Here is a 20,946-nt window from a genome sequence, read left to right as displayed (position 1 = left end):
AGTAGTTTAGCTGCACAGAGACAAACCATGCTGTGCCCTCTGCTATCAGAGCCAGAGGACGGCCCACGCTGTCCACTAGTGCAGACACAGCCTGAACACCCACGGAGGAAGATTGCACTCAGGACTTTTGCATTCATCCATATTATCTCACCATACAGACAAGCCCCAGAGAGTTGCTATAGTAGAAACATGTGCAGTTCCCATCACACACAAGAGCCCTTTCGCTGCCAAATGCAGTAGACCCGACCTAGTCCCAAAGCCGCTCAACCCCACGTGTCATTTCATGCTCAAGCAGCACCAGTCCCCCGCTTCCAGCTGCCCCAGGGGTCGAGATCCACTCACTGTTGCAGCTGCCGGCGGTGCCAGTCTCTGTCGCTGCCACGCTGCGCTGAACTGGCCCTTCGGACACGGCCCTTCCTGACAGTGAATGGGTGAAAACAAGGGAAGGAGACAAACAAAAGAGAAGGGAAGGGTGAGAGAGGGAGGGAGGGATGGGGGGGATGAAGCAAGGGGACAAGAAGGGAAAGGGTATGTCTTTAACCGAACCGTACGTCTTTCACTGGCTGCAACATCCCAACACTGCGCAACCCTTGCTGCAAGGGCATGGGGCAGGTGAGACCCTCTGGCCCTGGTCACCACCACCTTGCACCCCACACCATCACCTGCACCAGTGCAGAGGGAAGGCAAGCTGGGCAAGAGTCAAGGGGGGCTCGGCCTCCTGAAACTCCTCCTTGGACTGTGAAGCCACATCCCTTCGGGGACACAGAGTCCCTTTCCAGACAAGTTTTAGGAGGCTTGAGTGGTTCCTCTGTATGTGGTACTCAAGAATCCTGCTCCTTACCCATTGCCAGCCCTCCTGGGCACAGTGCAGGGACCCATCTGCCTCTGCCAGCATAACAAGACCCAGGCCTGATGTCTTTACTCAAGCAAGCTCGGGTTAGCCAGAGGTAAGGGCATCACTGGCCAAATGTCCCAGTGAAGCAGCTGGTACATCACCCTACACTTCCCCAAAAGTCTTTGTCCCATCAGTACTGTCTCAGGTTTGGGGAGAAAGAAAAAACCTCATCCCACAGCTTCTGATCACCCACAAACCTGCCAGCGCTTGCAAAACTGAACCTTAGGAGGGGACAAGGGAAGCGAAATGATGGAGCAGAAAATACAGCACTACATTTTCCCATGTATGAAAAGTAGGAAAGATTTGAGGAACGGGAGGGAGGAGAAGGGATAGGGATCTCAGTGTGCAAATTAAGAGCGAATGACAAGCGTAAGGTCCGCTGACTTTCTAGTAAGGTGTTCGTGTTCCCACCGGGACAAAAAGGAGAGAAAATCCCAAGACGAAAGGGCAGTTGGTGAGCATGGTGGTTTTAGGGGGGAGACTTCTGGCTGTGCTACTTAGGAGCTCAGGCTGACAGCTGCCTGGGGAATACCAAAAATACGACCTCAGGGTGTGTCCAGCTAGTCATCACCCTGGGCGCCTTCCCACCCCGCACCAGAGGTGAAAATTGAGCTGCTAAATGTAGAAGACAGCTCATTCTACTTGGGGAATTGCCCCGTGAATGACTGACTCACCTCCTTTCCCAAAAAGTTGAGGTAGGAAATGGGTGGGGGAAAGGTTTAGAAAATTGTTTCATGATGGTTGTTTAAATTGCCTCTGCATTACAATGTTACATGTAGGGAAAAAGAAAAGAGAGATCTATTGCATAAAGCCACATCCTAAAGCCAGCTGTGGCAGAGGTATGGACATTGGAAAGAAGCAGAGCAAATGAAGTCATCCAGCAGTGGAAAAAAACCATCAATATAATATAGTGCAGAACAAAGCAAATTCTACCTCAAACACAGAGCTGAAAGAGAAACATCTTCCTCTGTCAGATCTATTACCATGCATTTATTCCAATAACAAATAACTAACCCAGAGAGTAACCCAAACCTGATTTATTCCTCCATCTAAGTAAATATGAAGAGGCAGCCGAATCTGACTGTAAAAACCACTGATCTCATATGTTTTCCTTGTATGTATTGGAAAAAACAGGAATGGAGTTCCTGCCTTACTGCCAGGGGATGCTGGCAAAGCATTTGAGCTATAGATATTGTATCTTGTCACTAATGACTGCAGGGAACTAAAAGGGATTTGGGTTTTTTAATGCTTCACATTAATTGATAATTTGGTCTCAGAATCCACAGTGGAACACAGGATTTGCTATATTGGATCAGTCTAGTGGCCCATAAAATCTGGCGTCTTGCCTCAGTGATGCTCAGAAAAATTATCATCCAGTGTCTTTGCTTGTAAGGTTGCTGGCCATTTCTGTAAGGCCATACAACTGAAAGAGACAAAAGGTCTTTCTGGCCTGCACAGCAAGCCTCTCTAAAACCCTGAAACATGGTTTTGGCAGGGCTGTATTACTTTTTTTTTTTTTTTTTAATGCAAGGAAGAAACTCTGTAACTACAAACATTTTCAACAGACATGCTGCTGTTTTCCCTCTTGGTCACCACAGTCCAAATAGTGAGAAGGTGATCTTGTGTTTTCAGAGGGCAAATGAGAACACGACTGAGGCCAGAGAGGGGGAGATGCCTTGTACTGAGCAGAACAATATTGATTAGGCAGCGTAAAGATTTCCCTCACTAATTCCTTTAGCAATCTTATCATGTGTTGCCCAGATAATTGGATGGGGAAGAGAGAGGTGGAATCACTTAAGCGTTCAAAGCTCAACACACACCGAGAAAAGATTCCTGTTTTGTGTGTGTGTGCAATTTTGTGCATCGTTGCCCCTTGATTGTACATTGAACATGCTGTCTTTGACAGCCTAGCCCTAAACAGCTCTGTGTATTAAAGACAGCTGCTTGCAAATAGGGGCTTTCTCCATCCAGCTGGCGTGGAGAAGGAGCTCACTGTGGCTGTGAGAGAGGCAGGACTGTGAAACAGAGGGGGATCAGGAGGGGAAAGCCTGCAGAAACTCTGACCGTGCAGGAATCAGGAGGAAAAAAGAAAGGCAATGGTTTCTTTCCATGCAAATATCTTAATTAAGGAGGATGATGAAGATATTTGCATCTTAATTTTTCTAGGGAGGTCTTCAGTTTGTCTTGAAGCAAGGCATAATTTATCCATGCTCCCACTAAACTGGCTTATAACTCCTCTGCCTCCAGTTCTTTTGCTGATCATACTGAGGTTTGGGGATGCTCCCCACATTTCCCCACCGATGTGTGATCTCATGGCTGTCCCCATGGTAAAGGAGAGCTGAGATCATGGTCCTGCAGGTGGGAAGGCAGGAGGAGGCCACTGGCCAGCTGGGATGCAGTGGGGAAATGGGTCCAACAACCTAGATAAGGTGAGAGGGGAGGGTTTTACACATCCAAGTCTCCCTCGATTGTAAGCGGCAGTGCTCCTTCCAAAGCATGAACGATTCATTTCCGTATGCTCAGGAGCACACACACTGTTTCTGGTCCATCTGGGGCTAGAGTAATGAAGCTCGCTGGCATATGGTTCTCCAGCTTCTTCTGCTCTAGCTACAGCTTAAATCAGGCCACCTTGGTAAAACCCAGGAACCAGCAGCTTCTCTGGCCTGCCCTGTACAAAATGCTTCCTTGTTTCTGGTGACACCACAGAGGAACATGTTTTGGATGGATCTCCACCATGGGAGAGTCTCTCTGGCTCAAAACTAGGCACTATGCTCTTTTCCATGTATCTCACAGCTTTCAGGCTAACGGGATGTTCAGAGTGCGGACAGCGGGAGGAAAGGAGCACATTGCATGCAGGCAGCCTCTAGCAGATGGTTGGGAACCAGACTTGGACAATACAAATTAGAACAGGGGAAAAAAACAGTTTCACAGTCAAGGGTGGGGAAAAACTACTCAAGGATGGGTGGGGATCACAAGTAGCTTCTTTTGCCTGTCTGCATCTGTTGGCTGCACCCAGGGAACACTGAAAATGGAAGAGTCCTGTCCTCCCTAGTTAAGTTTTACGGGAAGGGAATTGCTTTGAAGGAAAAGGTTCCTGAAATCCCTGCAGGAAACTTGCTGTCTCAAATTTTCACAGCAGAGGTGAACAGGCTTGGGTAGTTTGGCGACGCTGAGAAACAATCCCAGCTTTCTGAACTGAACTGAATCTCTGACTTCCTGGGGATGGTGTCACTACCCCTCACCTGGGTCCAGCACTTGAGTGGTTACTCCCAGTACTCTCCCCAGCTCCCAGGAAAGCAGAGGTCAGCCTGCACAGCTTTTAAGAGCAGCCAAAGTCCAGTCAGCTGGGACCCTGACCTCAGTCAAGAGGGAGGGGGTCCTGCTGCATAGGGGAGAGTATGGAAACAGAAGAGCCCACAGCATATGTCCCACAATATCTTCCAGTCCTCAATAATCAGTGGCACAGACATTTCCTGAAACAGGGGAGGTATTTTATGTCTGATAGCCCCTGATAAATTACTTTCCTTTTACAATTCTGTTCAACTGCTTTTTCAACCCATCTCAGCTGTTGGCACCTACCATCTCCTGAGACAAGGAGTCCCACCACTTTACTACCCACTGTAGCATCTCCATTGGATCTGAACCTGCCATGTACATCACCAGGTGTTTTAGGTCAGCAAATACTGAACAACAAACGATTCCTCCCTATTTGCCTACATCTGTGACCTCCACAAATGGGAGATCAGGAGTTAAAAACCATCAGGAAGCTAAACTGAAAGGCTTTGAACTCCCAGCTCTCTGGAGCTCAGTCCAATGGTTGGGAGAAAGCAAAAGCCTCAATTCAAATGCCTGGGAATGGGGCTGAGCTTTGATTGAAAGATCGTAAGTTTGATTAGCTCTCAGTAACTGTGTGAGGGTTTGGGTGGTTTAGGGGGAACAATAGTGGGGTTAAGGATGGAGGTCAGTGTTTGGGTGAATATTGAGACTATATTAAACAAAAAATCTGAGCCAAATGACTTGCAATGCAGCAGCAACGTATCCCGAGCAGGAGAAGAGGTGACCGTGGAGGTCAAGTACCATAGCAGGGAGTTTATATTTTTTAGAGTTTACTGCTCTTTTGTGTCTGTTCTTCAAAGAAGATGTCACCAGATTGTGAGAGCTCTTCACCTGCCACATCCCTCTCATTACTGAAATGAAATAAATGGCAACAGCATGAAAACAGCAACTCAAGCAGGAGAAAGACAGGTAGACAGTGAAGAAAAGGGGCGGGGGGAAACAGGGAGTGGGTGGAGGTCTTGGCAGGGTGGAGAATTAGCGCAATTACCATTTCTGAGAAAATGCCAGAAATAAACACAACCTAATTTCCCCAATTAATTCTTCTGCACTTGACCTGCTTTGTGTGAAGGGCTCTTAATGTTTCAAACAGGAGGAAGAGGGGGGAAAAAAAAAAAAGACAACATTTGTTTTTCCCTCAGTGTAGAAATGGGGAAGTGTTGAGGAAAAATGTCTGGCTAAAACACAAGATGATGCTGTTACATCTTCCTTTCAGGAGATAAGGAACTGTGCCGCGAATTCAATTTGCAGAGGTTTTTATAGGAGCCACAGAGATATCAAAGACCAGCACGTTCAATATCACACTGACTTTTCCTGCACGCAGAACACACCAGGACAGGCACAGAGACACTTAACCATGCACCCACATTGAGTGGTTCCCTCACCTCCCCTGTTTCCAGCCCTACTGCAAGTTAGGGGAAAATTGGTTCTTTTGCCCCCGAACCACCAGTCAGGGCAGTTGTGAGGCACCATGGCATGAGCAGTCCACATCTCATGGGACATACAGGCGTAATCTAGGGGGAATGATGGCAATGAAAACAAGGAAAGAAATAACAAATCAGGGGTTGGGGTGATGGGACACATGGGGTAAACAGATGCTGAGAAGGGCATGTAATACTTTCAACAGCAGACACGGGCTCCTGCACATAGCAAGACTATGGCTCTGCCTGGCTGGCCCATCTGTATCAGTACTAGGGGTCTCCAGGTCACATCTCCAGGTCACTATGAGACTTTTTTGCCCTTACTTATGTAGATATGACAAAGCAAGACATGTTCTCCAGGATCCCACTTAGTACAGGAGAAAATTAAAGCACTTTTCACTTCTAAGTCCTTTCCTTAGTGGAACATATATTCACAGATATGAAACCTTCCCAACACCCAAGCAGAAAGGATGGAGAGAGAGTAGTACATTATATTTTTCACCTCAGAGAAGGGGTAGAAGAGACACAAGGTAATGCTCAGCTGCTTAGCATCTGCACAGCATTTAGGTGCTGGAAATGGTCCTGATGTTGGAAGCTGAACGTGGCGCACACACATTGTACCATCTACCTAAGATCCCACACAACAGCATGGCCAGGGATTGAATTTGCTTTCCCCCACCCATTGGCATGGAAGCGGAGCCTGAGCACACTGTTTGGGTGCACCCAGCCTGGCTCGCTCTCTGTCCAGAGCTGGCTACTCCTGCCAGTGTACACCAGGTCTACTGTAAAACCTGAGAGTGGCAGCTTTTTTCTGCCCGCAAAGTGAGTCAGCACCATATCCCAGATAGATAGAAATTCAGAGGGATTTTCCTCCCCTCTGCCTGTTGGTATTCCCCTTCGTAGGTGATGATGCAGAGCCCTCGCACACTCGTCGCATGGCTCCTTCCTGGTGCTAACAGGGCTGGGCAGCAGTTTCCCTCTGCTAGGATTGATCTCCCATGCTGTAAACACGCTGCATGAGATGGACAGCAAAGCAACAAAGAGAGCATCAGGGGACACAAAAGCGGGTGTTGTACAGCTGAAGGATACACACGGGCATTAAGGGGCCCTGGCAAGGATGCACAAAAAAATGCTGGCGGGAGGGTACAGCTAAACCTCTGCAGAGAGTTCAGAGCTGGTGGGAACAGAGCACCATTCAATGATGGTGTGATCATTTAGGGACCCTCTATCTAGGAGAGTGTGGGTCAGACTAAATCTACTTTCAATGTAAGGCTTGTCTATTAGTCTTATCTACCATGCTGAATGAGCCTCCAAAGGAGCACGACCCAGGCAGCTGCTAAACCTCAGTAATCTATTACTTGCATGGAAACTTCACTGAAAAAATAACTGACTGTACCCAGGAGAAAGAAAACAATTTTGAACTCTAGAGCAGAAGAACTGAAGTAAGAGATGATCTAGATGGGAGATGGTCATCAGAAAGCAACCTAACAATGAGTACTGAAAATTATCAAGAATATGGGGTTTTTGCTAGCCATTTTAAAGAAAGAGAAGAAAGAAAATGTTTACACAGTAAATCTTCATGCTTCAGAGGAGGAGGCATCTGCCAGAGGGATCCTAGACTTTTTAAAGAACACTGACCTAAGGCCAAAGTCATAGCAGAAATGTTTTGGTTCTGATGGTCTAAGCATGTGAGAGCCAAGGTTCATAGGAAGAGATATCAATCTTTTATTAAACTTACTGATACTACTGGGGGGAAAAAAAAAAAAGAGCTCAGAGAGGGCTTGTGTATCTAAAATTCATTCTTTTTTCCCCCCTCCAACAATATCGTATGTTCTATTAAAAGATATTACTTCTTCCTGCAAACCTTGTCTCTCCCAAACCCAAACAATGCTCCAGAGTGGTAAGGACACAGAAACAGGGAGCATTTCTTGTTATTATGTTTAGCTCTGTGTAGCTAGAAATAGAAACGTATTTTCAGAGCCCTTTGCAAATCCTGCATATGTCTTTTTTTTGACAAGCAGGTGTCCTCTGCATGGTGAACTGTGACCAGGAGAACACTCAGGATAGACCTCTGGGAAAGGATGGAGCTAAATCCCCAAGAGGTTTCAAGCCCAGCCCAGGATTTGGGGCAGGATGCCAGAAGGGTAAGACATAGGAGATTTGGACAGAGGAATGTCTTAATGAGGTTTAATGCCTACATAAATCCTTCCTCTACTTGACATGTGTCTTCACTGCTGATGTCCCACCCAGGTCAGGACATTACCTTGGAAGTTATTAGGGACTGTTGACTACGATTTAAGACTGTGTTCTCTTCTAAGAATGAAGAAATACTGCCCTTTCCCTGGGAAGCTGCCACATGATTTTATTTTGGAATTGAGTTATGCATTTTGGGGGACAAAAGGAAAATGATCTGGATTTTACTGGAGCACAGGTGAGTTCAGAGCCACAGAAGAGCTCTGGGAGCAATCAAATCTCATTCTGCTGGGTGAAAGAGCAGCTGGGGGTCCTAAGCCCAGCCCCGGTGATGCCCCCAGCTCTGGACAACCCCCTGCCAGCCATTGTGACAGCCTCCAGCTCCCCGGGCAGCACTGGGCAGGCACTGTGTGCCTGATTTGCTGCAGTCTCCATGCCACACTCAGCTTGGCTGAGGCATAATGTCCCTGACCTGCAGCGTCCCACCACCTGCTGTCACGGTCCTGAGTCACACCTAAAAAAATCGCCTACTCACACATTTTTTTAAAGAGAACAACAAGAAAAACTAAATCCGCCCAAATCTTTTCTCTCCAATATGGATATATTCCATCCTGCCTTCCCACAGAGACCCACACCAAAGATTGCACAGCACATTACACAACACATCACAGAAATGCTTCTTCAGCATCCCGCCTTTACTTTTCACACAGAAGCTGGGCTACTTCTCCTCATCTCTCCAGTCCCTCCACTTTCCTCTGCTTTCTAATCAGATGCTGTTTCACCTTTCCCCACCACCTACACCTCCTCAACGATCTTCTCTCCATCCTGTCTTGTTGAAAGAATGTTTAAAGGCAACAGCTGACGGGATCCCTCTGTGATGCACAAGGAAGAGGACGCATCTGTCTTCAGGCAGAACATGGAGAGCCTTGCAGAGAGGGGAAACAAGCCTCTCTGCTGCTTTTGTTATGCAAATGTTTGTTTTCTGTATCCAAAAGTGTAACAGGAAATTAAGCAGTTCACCTTTGTTAAAGCACTTTTGCATCCCACAAATGCAGGAGCCAGATGGTGTTCGTTCTTTGTTTTAAAAGATTAGAAATGAGAAAGAAAGGAAATGGCTAGGAGCTAATCCTCAGCCTGGAACACACTCACATATCCAGTTAGTTATCCATGTTTGTGGGGCCTGGGCAGGAGCAAACACGGGGACCCAGCAGACTGAAGTGAGTCTGCTTGCAGAGAGCTCCAGACCTGTCACTTTGTGTCAGCTTTGAGGTGGAATCCTTCACTGTATTCCCAGAAAATGACAAATTACAGTATTCTCCCCAGGCTGCAGCTTGGACACACCAAGCAATATTTTCAAGAAACGACCTGAAGCAGAACTTCTGGAAGCAGAACCTGCTCCAGGTCCTACTGGTGGGAATGGCAGGCTGTCGGCAGGGGAGAGCTGCTGTGCACAAACACTGAGAATCAGACTTGGGAATTTCACCAGGCAGGTTGTAGATGTGACCAGGGACAGTACCAAAGAGTTTCAAAGTTCAACTCTTCAGCCACATCTCCACCTTCCATAGGTGAGACCCAGGAGCAGTTTGGTTCTCACACTTGAGCTCATTTGTTCTCTGTCTGTATCCATTCAAAAGCCCTCACTTAGGGTACCTTGGTGAATTTTATGACAGGTCTGTGCACTCAAAAAGATTGTCTCAGGAGCCTTGAAGAGCCAGTTTTCATGCAAGGGATGTTAGGAATTAAAATTACAAGGAAGACAGAGCACAAACGCACAACTGTTGTGAAGCCATATTGTTTTTCTCACCTACGTTTGCAGGAGAAAGCGAATGCTTCTTACCAGAGTTAAAGTCAAGTCTAATACAGTCCATTCACATGAGCCCCATGTGGCTTCATTAGTGTCACAAGCAGGTTTCTGTTCAAAGGGTTGACTACTCTTGTTCGTAGGGAACTTGGAAATGCAGGTTGCCACATAGAAACCAAATAGATTTCCCAGTCCAGAGACAGCAAGGCTCACACCAGTTCTTGCAGAGAATGAATGCAGCGGTGCTGTGCAAAGGCAGAGGGAGGGGAGAGGACAGGTACAAGACAGTGGTGGATGGGGAAGGACAGAGACTGTCACATAGCCGTGAGTGCACCAGAAGGGTGAATAATGAGATCAGCTCCATGTGCTTTCCTGGTAAACATGTCCCACAAGGTAATGATTAGAGAAGGAGATTGAGAAATGAACCTGTCTGCGTTCTTCTCATATGCTGGAAGGAGTGTGGTTAGGCTGTGGCTGGAGGAGGGATGAAGGACACTTGGCCCCTGGACTTTTGTTCCTTGCTGGGGGGAATATATGGCCTGGATGGGCTTCCCAGCTCTGCCACCGAATCTTGCTTTGGCCTTGGGCAAGTCACGTAAACCCTCCGCCCCTCACGTCACCAATGTAAATATGGGCAATCAGAACCTTATTTTGCTAGGACCCTTCTTTGGACTGTAACAGAGAAAAGGTCTCCATGCATGCAGAGCACGGACTTACTGATCAAGAGTTTTAAAAGTACCAAAAGTCAGTGAAAACAGAGAAAGGAAAATCAACTAAGAACAAAAGGCTGTGCTGGTCTGAAGCTCAGCTCTTGCTCTGGTCAACAGGTGATAACTAGTTACTGCTGTGGTCATGCGTGGCAATTTGTGTTAGCAGAGAAAAGTCCACTAAAAAGCCTTATGACACTGCACAAGAAAGCATGGAGCAATCCTCAGCAAAGCATTTTGCACAGACAGGATGAGGTCTACAGGACACCACCACAGAGAAGACAAAAAATCCCATAACAACGAACTGACCTGTGGAGATTATCTCATTTCTCACATTTTGGGGGCCCTCCCAGCCTTCACATGTCAATAGCAGCAAATTCTCCCATTGCATAGAGAGCTCTCGGTGCTGCAGGAGCACAAACTCAGCTGGGATTGTCTCAGGTGGTGTGACGCTGACTGTGGTTGGATTAGGTCTAACACGGCTGAAGGAAAGGAGGCAGGCAAGAATGCGCGTAGTTGCATGGGCTGCTTTTCATCCTCCCCCGGGCTCTTCTCTTGCCTACTTGCTCCTTCATGAAGTTTCAGCAGTCATGGGACCGTAGCCACCTCTCTTCCCTCATCACTGCCCAGTAACTGCACCGAGAGCTTTTCCCAACATGGGTTTTGTGCTGCACAATGAAGATTGGTTCCCTCACTGGTAATTAAACTTAGTGATAAGCCAATGCCCTGGGCTGGGAGAGGTGATATGTCTCAGCAGAAATCTAATCACATTTTTCCTCCTCCCCAACACAGTAACTCCACTTGGCAACTGCCTATCACACAAAGAAAACCTTCTGAATCAGATCAAGACCATAGGTCAATCCTTTTTAGGGTAGCTGATAGAAATCATCCTCAAAGCTAAACATCCATGTTGTAAGCAGAAATAAACCAGCCTTAGTCCAAGCATCAGGCTAGAAACCACTGCTCCTTAGCCTGAAAAGCCTTTCCCTGCTGGTGGATGGCCCAGCCACAAATGCCTACTCCAGTGTGCTTCAAACGCTTTGCACATCACAGCTTCTCCTGTAGCTGAGGAAGGGTGAGAAACACGCTGTCCCTCCAGGGAGGCTGCCATCCTGGGCAGATAAGGCAGTGCAGACAGGTACAAAGGGAGTGTGCAAGACAAGGGGACAGTATGAGCACAAATCACAGAAGAAAAGGCTGGAAAGGCATTCCTGACTCATTGAGTCCATCCCCAGAGACAAGTGCAGGATTAGCCTCTCCACTAAACCCAGGCATTTTTACTAGTTGCTTCCTGAACTTCTTTAATGACAGGCCCTCAGCAACCTACCTCGGGCAAATTATTCCATTGTCTAAATGATGACTCTGCTGGAAAAAAGTGTTTTGAGGTTGAACCTAAATTGCCTATTATTTCCTCTTCCATACTTTATGCACTTATCAGTCTTTCCGTTGCCTTTTCTCTAGATCCCTGTATTAAGTTTCTTTAATCTAACACCAGAGGTCACAGCCAGTAGTTTTTGTCGTCTCTTTGGATTACCTTCAATTTATCACTGTCTTCAAAAAAGAGGGAGAAAAAACAGGAAGGAAGGAAGAACGGGATGACTTCAGAGCCATCCCAAAGCATGTGACTGTGTGCTGGGGTATCACAGAGAGCTCTGCGTGTAGGCATCTGCATGGATATCTGAACTACAAGCATGCCCAGGACTGAAAAGGAGTAAGGACAGTGGTTCAGGGATGCTTGATCGACATCTGTGCGCATGTTTCAATGAGTGAATAACCAAGCAAGTGAGCCCAAGAGCTCCGAAAACTGATTTACTGTAACATTTCCTGGTCTCCCTTTGCTCTGAGCATCAGACTGCCGCTGGAGCTGCCTTACCCTGTAGTAATCAGTGCTGTAGACATCTCTTGACATCCCAAAGTCTCCAATCTTCACCAGCAGGTTGGCTCCGACCAAGCAGTTCCTGGTGGCCAGGTCTCTATGGACAAAGTGCTGGGAGGCAAGGTACACCATTCCAGAGGCGATCTGGCTAGCGATGTGGAGCATCTGGGATAGCCCTAGCTCCCCTTTGGCTTGTCGAGGCTGCCCATCCACGAGGATCATAGCATCTGGGCCATGTGCCCTATAGGGAGGAAGAAGCAAAAAGCATAGAGTTGGGTCTCAAAAGTGACCAGGAGATAGGAATCCCACACGGTCGCTGTTCCTGTGGGGGTGGGGACTAGCCCCCAACTCTGCACTGTGAGGATGTACACACAGCTCCAGTGGAAAGAAAAAAAAGGAAAGCTTAAGAGAACAGGAGGTTGGGGAAACATTTGGTGGGTAAGTGGGTGCCATACAGTCTTATCCTATCCTCACTCTACTGCAAGTAACCTCTTATGGTCACAGATGGAGACAGACTGCCAGGACAGAGGGACTGTTGGCTTGATGCAACACGGACATTATTCTCTGGCAAGACCTATGCAAAACTAATGAGCCTCCAGATATTTACATGTTGGTTCCAGTTAATTCTTAGACCTTGGAAACCTTCCCAGAGGTAGAGATATCACCCCCTTTTCTTCCATAGCCATCATATTCTTGCTACCTAGTCTCTTTATTAATCCCAAACAGCCTCCTCTATTTCCTCCAAACACCATACCACTGAACAACCACTCCCTGATCAATATCAGTACAGCCAGAGATCACAGAAAAGGTTTCAGAGGAACACCAGCAGCTTCATCCCTGGAAAATACCTTTTATACCCTAAGCTATCCCAGAGGTAACAGAGGTACTGCGAACCGTGAAGGCACGAGTACAGGTGCAAAGGTTAGACCTGGATGTCAGCAGATGCAGAGAACATCCTGGGCAACAAAAGGAAGTATTTTGCTGAACCAAGTGCATTGTAAATGCAGGACTTAAGGTGAGTCTCATTCCTGTCCTGTCCCCTTTTTAGTCACCTTCCTTGCTGTGTACCTAGCCTGTCTTTGCCATGCTCCCTCTGTGATGTCTCTTCCCCTGACAGAGCTCACCCCGTGGTAGCCTGTGTGAAGGTGGAATAACAAAAGCCCTCATATTTAGGGAAAAACAAGAGATTTTGCTGTGACCTTCCTCCTTGTGACTAAGATACAGTACAACATTTCCTCCGAGGCTTTCATACTGCTCTCTTTGAAATGATTCTTGGCATTTCACCCCTGTCATCAGCAGTAACCCCACAGAGAGATAGCAAATTGAAATTGCACATACAGAGCTTTCCCTCCTTCTTGACATGGGACTGAACAACCCACAACAAGATCCAAACTGTTTCCCTCCTTCTTCTCCATTCCCTAATCGCTCTGTTGAGTTTGAGGGAGCACCAAAGTGATTAGCACCCAGGTGTTTGGGGTTCAACCGATAGTTTTTCAAATGCTCCCCTCTTCAGCTACCTCCTACTGCCCTACCACTGGGAACATGTCTCTGAAGGTCCCCTCCTGGTAGAAAGGACAGCTGGAAGAGGAGAGGAACTCCAGAAATGAGTGCTGAGGAGCCAGGAGTGTTTTGGGGGAGCCACGAGTGGGTGATGCTGCAGTGAATGTGGGATGAGCCGGCTGGGAGCAGCACCATGGGCAGCAGGGCTGGGGCTGCCAGAGGGATCTTGGAGGGTTGTGGGCATGGTGGGAGCAGCAGCACACTGGAGGAACTGCTGAGGGCAAGGAGGAGCTGCAGAAGAGTGTATGCAGAAATGACTCCTTGATGTCTTATTTAAACAGCCCACAGACGGGTTTACCCCAGGAAATTAGCTGGTGGTGACAACAGATGTCGACAGCAGGTGAAGCTGAGCCAGGACTGAGCAGGTTAGCTAAAAACAGCAAAGCAGGACAAACATAGCTTCTAAAACTGTGCTGGACAGTTTGTACCAGTCATGCCTTGCAGTTACACCATATTTAGCTGCAGCTGATGCCTGTTGTCATCAAAGGTAAGCATTCCTAGGTGAGAAGTGAAGGATATATTACTATCTCATTACTGCCACCTTTTTCAAATAGAATAATGGCCCCCAAAGAAATGTCTGTGTCTGAAAGGAACAGGTGATGTTTAAAAAATTGTCAGCCAACACCTTTATTTCACTAGCTCTTTGTACGTCCTACTATATAGGACACATCTCGGTATGTCCTATATAGTACCTACACTTCCCTCCCTCCCTTTCTCCATCCCACATGGTTATAGTCCAGAAGAAAGAAGTATCAACACATTTATGAGATTAACAGGAAGGATAATAGTACTTTTAGTTGTGTCAAGAACCCTACAGGGAATATGAGAAGGGTCTGCCCATCTTTTCTCGGGGAAAGGGGTTTAATTCAGCTTTACAGAGAGGCCATAAAATTGGGTGGATCCCCTGTTAAAGAACTCTCGGGGTGTTTTTACTTTGTGGCGTGATGGAGGATTTTATCAATGTGGGGCAGAAAATCACCCCTCTGGCTTCCTCTGCTGAAATTCCTCTTTCTGTCCCAAGACAATCCAACTATGGGGCTGCTTCATTGGAAGGGCTGACACAAAAACCTCAGAAATTTGCAACCTTTCTAACAAAATCTATTGCCTGAGTTAAAAGCAAATGGCAACAACTTACTGTAGACTGCAAAGAGGGTCTGTAATGGCAACGTGCAAATAACCCTACTTCAAATTTGCTGCCTTCACGGGTAGAAAACAGAAGCTAGAAAATCAGTGACAGAAGGAAAGGGAGGAAGCGATGGAGATATTCGGTAGAGCAGAGAGGGAAGGCGGTTGCTGCAGACCCCCGAGCAGCGGGTCTGTGTGCCGGGGAGCACCCAGCCTTGCCACACACAAAACCTGCAGGCAGTCTCCAGCCCCTGTGTACACCACCAGCCCTAGGGATGCTTGCTCCCTGGAGAGCAATGCCTGTGTTTCTGTACAGCAGGATCTTTTCACTATCCCTTTTCTATTAGCCAGGACACCATGATTGCATGTCCCCCGGTGCGGACAGCAGGGTAAGTTTTTGCACCACCAGCAGTGGTCTTACATGCAGGGGCCCTGGGAGGCGTGTAGAACCATCCCAATACATGCCACCTCTAACCCACCTGGTAGGTGTTGATCCTAGTGCTTCCCCTTGCCATACCAGTTAATTTTACAGACCAGTAAAATCCTCTCTCTTCTCTGGGAAGCACAAAAAGGTCTTACAACACTTAGGGGAATTTATTTATTGTGCTTTTCTCTAGGAAACTGGGTCTAAAGTGAGCCTCTTCCATTTTACTGCTTTTCCAATTTCTGCAGTTAAACTGGGAAAAGCCCATCTGAGTGTCTCTTACAGACTCCCAGCGTCCCTGGCCTCCAGTGCTTGGGAGCAACCGTCTCCTGCTGCGGGCTGGGTGAATCATGCCACAATAAAAACTGCTGCTTGCCGAGGGATGCCAGGCAGCCCTGCACCACCAACCCTCTCTGACCCCCTTGCAGCCCCTGTCCCCCAGAGTATCCCACCAGCAGATAGCTGACCTGACAAACAAAGCCCAAGACTCTCTTTCCATATGCCCCCTTAGGCATTTTGAGTTCCCGTTTGCTGGGTATAAGCTCCCTTGTCCCAAAAGCCAGCTTCCTTTGGGACACAAAGGGATTTCACTGTCTATCACACACCAACATGCAGAGAACAGAGCTCGTAGCTGCTTGCTCCATAGCTGCATGAGAAGGAGAAGCTGGCAGCTAAGTGCAGCCGGAAGATGAGAGGCTGCAATCCCAGGGACAACACATCTGGAAAGTTTCTTTTCCTTCATAAAGGCCGAAGATAATACAACAACGAGCTTTCTTTTCCAGTGACACCGGGACAGGCTCTGGCCTTCCAGCGTGTGAGTGTTTCTCAGACATGTCCCAAGGCAGGGCTGGGACATGGGGGTGAGGGAGTCCGTGGCTCCAGCACGATATCAGCCTTAGGAGCACACTGTTGTGTGAAGCAATTTCACGAGGCATTGGCAGTGGGCACGAGACATCCCTCTGAGACAGCAAGAGAGCCTGTTTTGGACTATACTGTTTGGGAGGTCAGTTAGAGCAGTGAAGGAGGCTATGCCTCAGCTGTAATGTCTACCTCCTCTAAGGAGAGTAAGGTTGCTGGTTCTGCCAGGAAAAAAGATGGGTCAATTTTCCGCTCTTCCTTGTGAAGCACTTCAAGAACGCAGTCTCTCATGCTCTTTTTTAGACTGCCTTCCTCCAGTCACTAGGCTGAGGCACTGTCCTTAACACTACATCTCCGATCTGCACTAAAACATCGTTTCAGCCCAATGCACGGCTTCATGCCAGTAGGCAGAGTTCGGTCCGCTGCTGCTGGGAGGTTGCTGAGCCCCTGCAAGACAGGGTACCACAAGAGAGGGTCCTAGGGTAACCAAAGCTGCTTCTCCTTGAAAGTGGGTCTGAGGAGCTCTGCAAAGCTAGCGTAGCATCAGCCTTCACTTATCCTACCTTGCCAAGGATGTCATCTATCCACAGCCTGAGACAGGGACTGAGCTATAAAATCATATTTAATCTACCCACAACTATGCCAAAATGAGGAGGGAAACCAATGCAGGGGTGTTCCCAGCTCAGCCACTGCCCTGCGAACACCCCAAGGGAGCTGCAGACAGGTTGGCACTGCTTGGCAGAGGAAAGAAGAAACCTCTGGGGTCCTTCCCCATAGCTCTTCTGGTGTAGGTCATTGCTTAGAAATCAAAACCTCAGGGAAGGACCTGTGTTTCCTGGTCAGAAACTGACTGTGATTGTGCAAAAATAACCACTGAGTGTATCCCAGCCCCAGATCTAGACCTGCTGCGTTCAAGCTTCTTGTTCCTGCTGCAATCATGTTCACACTTAACAGTCAAAACAGGAAAATATCAAGGGTCCAATTTTCTAAATACTGGGAAATAAAACTACTAATTATTTCAAGAGGTAAGTACCACTCCACTTGCACGCAGGTTTCAGAGCGTAATTTCTGTATCATGGGAGAACAGCACCACAAACATCCTCCCACAGTTGCTCCCTGCCCCTCACCACTGGTGGATTCAGGGCACACAAATGATCTGCCTCAAGCTGATGAAATGGTTGAACGATGATTGGGGGGGGGCGGGCTCCAGCAATTTGCATCTCTCTAGAGGGAGGGAAGGCAATTACAGCACTTCGTCAGGCTTTGCCTAGCTTCTTGAGTAGCGTGATGCCACAGGTTAGCATATTTTGTATCTTGGTCAGGATCTCTGTCTGATAAGGCTTAGAGAACAAGGACCAGGGATGGACTCCACAGGCACCACCTGAGGCCCCTGCAACATTTCTCACGTCTTTTCTGGATATAGGAATGAGAACTAGAGATCAGTAAATGCCCAGGATACTAAACAGAGCAAGGACTCCAGCAACTTTCTCAAAGGAATATTTTGGTTCTTGTGCTATTGAACCAGGAGCTGGGTGACATGGGGAGTGATGGCTAGTGGCCTTCCTGCTTCAGCAGGGCATGGCTTTGCTGGGTGTATGGGACTCGGAGCTGCTGACAGCCATGGCTTCATGTCCTTCTACCCCCACAGGGCAGAGAGGGATTGCAGCCATGCTTCCTGCAGCTTCAAACTTGCTGGGGTGGGAGAAGACAAGTCTGGTTTCCATAGCTCACAGGGACCATCCCTGGGACTACCTAAGAGGAAATGTTGGGGTAGGGCTAATAAAGCACCACATCTGGTGAGGACCACCATCTCCTACAAGCTGTCCTTGGAACAACCGTCTCTCATTACTCAGCCCACCAGCATCCACGCAGTAATGGTGTCACTGGTGCACCACAGATCTATAACAAGCCACACCGAGGCTGCGGAGCGGCTGTACAGCATCTGCCGTGCCCTCCTTCGCACATACCTCAGGAACTTGTTCAGGTCGCCATGCTTCATGTACTCGAAGACCATGATGAGTGGGTCACCATCACCACACACGCCGTAAAACTTGACGATGTGCTCATGCTGCAGGTTGGTAAGCAGCTCTGCCTCCCTCTGGAAATCCTTGCGGGCTGCCAAGGTGGGGTCTTTCAGTGCCTGAAAGAAGGGGCACAGATACACACAGGGTGGGCTCAGGTTGGGGCAAAGCCAGAACAAACGGGTTGCAGCATCGCAGAGAAGCTGATGAGGAAGGGAGGGGAGAGGAACGGCTGCCACCGGCCCGGTTGCACTGGGAGGGCTGGTGGTTGGTGCTGGTGGTACCACCTCGGCATTTTGTTCATGTAGTTACCGGCCCAGCGGGTTCCCCAACTCATTTCCCAGGCAGCAGCAAACATGCCTCAGAGGGTAATAGCTTCCAATTATTCCCAGCTTGGGCAGGATTTGTACTGGTGACCTAGGGGTGAATGGCTTCATATCTCATTATTATTAAAGTCCTGAGCCAGCCAGTCCTTGCTATCTGTCTTTTATTTTGAAATAGCTGACTACACTGCCTTTATTCAGAAGATGGATTTGCCTGGGTGTGCAGTTATTGTGTGGATTTTTCAAACTGCCTCTGAAGAAGGACACTGTCAAGTCTTTTCTCATAATTTTTAAAATCAAGTTTTTATTCCCTGCTGTTTATAACAGCTCCCCTGGCAGACTGATGCTGAAATCGGTATCCTTATTGAGAATATCTCATCTTCCACGTTGCCACTGCAGGGTAGCTTGCAGGCTCCCGGCTGGCGTGGACCAGCCTGACGTCGCAGGGTTGCTAAGAAGATGTTGCTGCGGGTGCAGCCGGTGACTGGGGAGGGTTCCTCAGGGTTAGAGTCTGGCTTGTCCATGCATTACTGTGCAGTTGCATCGGAGAGCTAGTTTGAAAGCAGCATGTTGTCATCCCAGGGTATCAAGGGAGGGCACTTAGTAAAAAAGTTGAAGTCTGGAACATTTGACAAGATGGGATGGCCGTGAGAATCAGCATGGTCTTTGCAAACATTTAAGGAAATGAAGAGGCAATTCTGGTTTTGAGTTGCTGGGTCTCAGTTATATTCTCCCCACGCTCCACATGCCAGAACTCTTTAGTACCAGTTCTGGCTTGAACCGTGCAGCCTAACAGGCGTCAAAAAGGATTCAAGGCAACTTGTTCCTGTTATCCCCAGACTCAATCTGATGTGGACCGGTTCCCCCTCAGTGGTGGGGGACACTAGGTAGTTCTCCCCTTACCTACACACAAATATACCTGCCCCCTTTTCCCCATGCCTTGAATCTCCCCGTGCGGACAGGAGAGGTGGCATCAGGAGGTGCAGGCTCCAATTTATGTGCACAAAGGGATGTTAAGCATCAGAAAGCTGTGCCTAGAGGAGGGGGCCAAGCACACTGTTAATGCACCTCCGGCTGGTCCATGGCACTGCTGGGTGCAATGCCATGCACAGCGAAGTAGTGAGTCCTCCAGAGTAGGTGCTTTTCCCCTTGGAGCAGATCTGCTGTGAGGTTTTTACCCAAGCCTTAGGACACTGCCTCATCTCCTTCTTCTGCCCCCAAACTGCTAGTCACATGGCATAAGTTTATTTTAATTCTATGTCCTCTGGGATAACTTGACTAGAGCTATTTAGATGGATGTTAGTTACACGGTGCAGATGGCAAAGCATCCATCCTTATCTCAGGCACCCAATTACTTTCAGTAATTTAATATCTTCATAATGTTGATGCTACCTTATTTTTCCCCAGGAAAACAGTCCCCTCCTCCATCACCCTTTTCTCCCCCTTTTTCCTGTGGTTGCTTGTACTATTTCAAGCTGCAGTGAGTTTAGGTTTCCTCTCCTTCACACACAATCATTTCTACAAGGTTTTAGGACCGTAAGTTTGTAAATATCACATACACACACGAAAAAAAAAGATATTAAAACCCCCACATTACTAAGGTTGCACAGCCAAGCATTTAGAAATGAGGAAAACAGGAGCTGGAAGTGGTAGAACAGGGAAAGAAGACCAGGACCAGAGGAAGAGAAGGGATGTCTCAGCAAAACCACTGAAATGCCTCTCCTAGGAAGGTTTGGGGTGGATTGTATTTGTGCCTCCATCACACAATTCCTTCGTGACATCTGGCAAGTCACTCAGCATCTGCAGGTTGCAGCCATTGTCACGAGTGTCAGTTTTTCCAATATTACCCAGGAAATCCCCTCTCACGTGGCGTCAGGGCCAGGTCTGCACAAGCGCTGCGTGTTTATTGCTGCAGCAGGAGTCAATGCGGGTCTGGTACCTGCTGTCCACGGGGCTGGAAAGGCAGGTCAGTAACTCCATCCTCCACTTAAGGGGGTCCTTTCAGTTCAGTTTCCCTGCTTCTCCATCTGCCCTCTGCAAAATGGGGATGATACAACCCCAGCACCTCGCTGGGAGGCTGTGAAAATGAGCGCACTCACATGTAGGGAGCTCTCAGACACAGGAGTGATCATCACAATGGAGCAGCCCATAGAGAAATGAAAAATACATGTTCGGAGGACATGCCCTGAATACCAGCCCCTGCAGCATTTCTAGTACTTGACTTTGTAACCTCAACATTCTTTGCTGAATATAGTTTTTGTGCATTTCTTAGGATGTTTTTAGAAGCAAGCTGAATAAAACAGGAAGCTTGTCCATGCCATCACATCAAAACTCAGCTTATCTGCAGGGCTGCAACCTTTAGATCTGCTGAAAATCTGAGTCCATTTAACTGAGTGAGTAACACAGCCA

The 20,946-nt window shown here is 47.9% G+C and overlaps 1 protein-coding gene across 5 annotated transcripts in view; it reads right to left on the bottom strand.

Annotated features, from left to right (window-relative positions):
• The window catches only part of NTRK3 (neurotrophic receptor tyrosine kinase 3), a 218,210-nt gene that overhangs the window by 21,464 nt on the left and 175,800 nt on the right, over positions 1 to 20,946 (bottom strand). For 2 of the 5 annotated variants that reach the window (XM_050903160.1, XM_050903163.1), the window contains 2 exons: positions 18,161 to 18,333; positions 12,224 to 12,467 (listed from right to left, as the gene is read on the bottom strand). In XM_050903160.1, coding sequence (XP_050759117.1) covers positions 12,224 to 12,467; positions 18,161 to 18,333 — 417 coding nt within the window. Of the gene's footprint in view, positions 1 to 342; positions 418 to 12,218; positions 12,468 to 18,160; positions 18,334 to 20,946 lie in introns of those variants that run through there. The other 3 variants (XM_050903159.1, XM_050903162.1, XM_050903165.1) reach the window with 3 other exon arrangements.

This window comes from Gymnogyps californianus, chromosome 11 (genome assembly GCF_018139145.2).
Source record: "Gymnogyps californianus isolate 813 chromosome 11, ASM1813914v2, whole genome shotgun sequence".
Taxonomy (NCBI): domain Eukaryota; kingdom Metazoa; phylum Chordata; class Aves; order Accipitriformes; family Cathartidae; genus Gymnogyps; species Gymnogyps californianus.
This window is presented reverse-complemented; position numbering and strand designations above follow the sequence as displayed.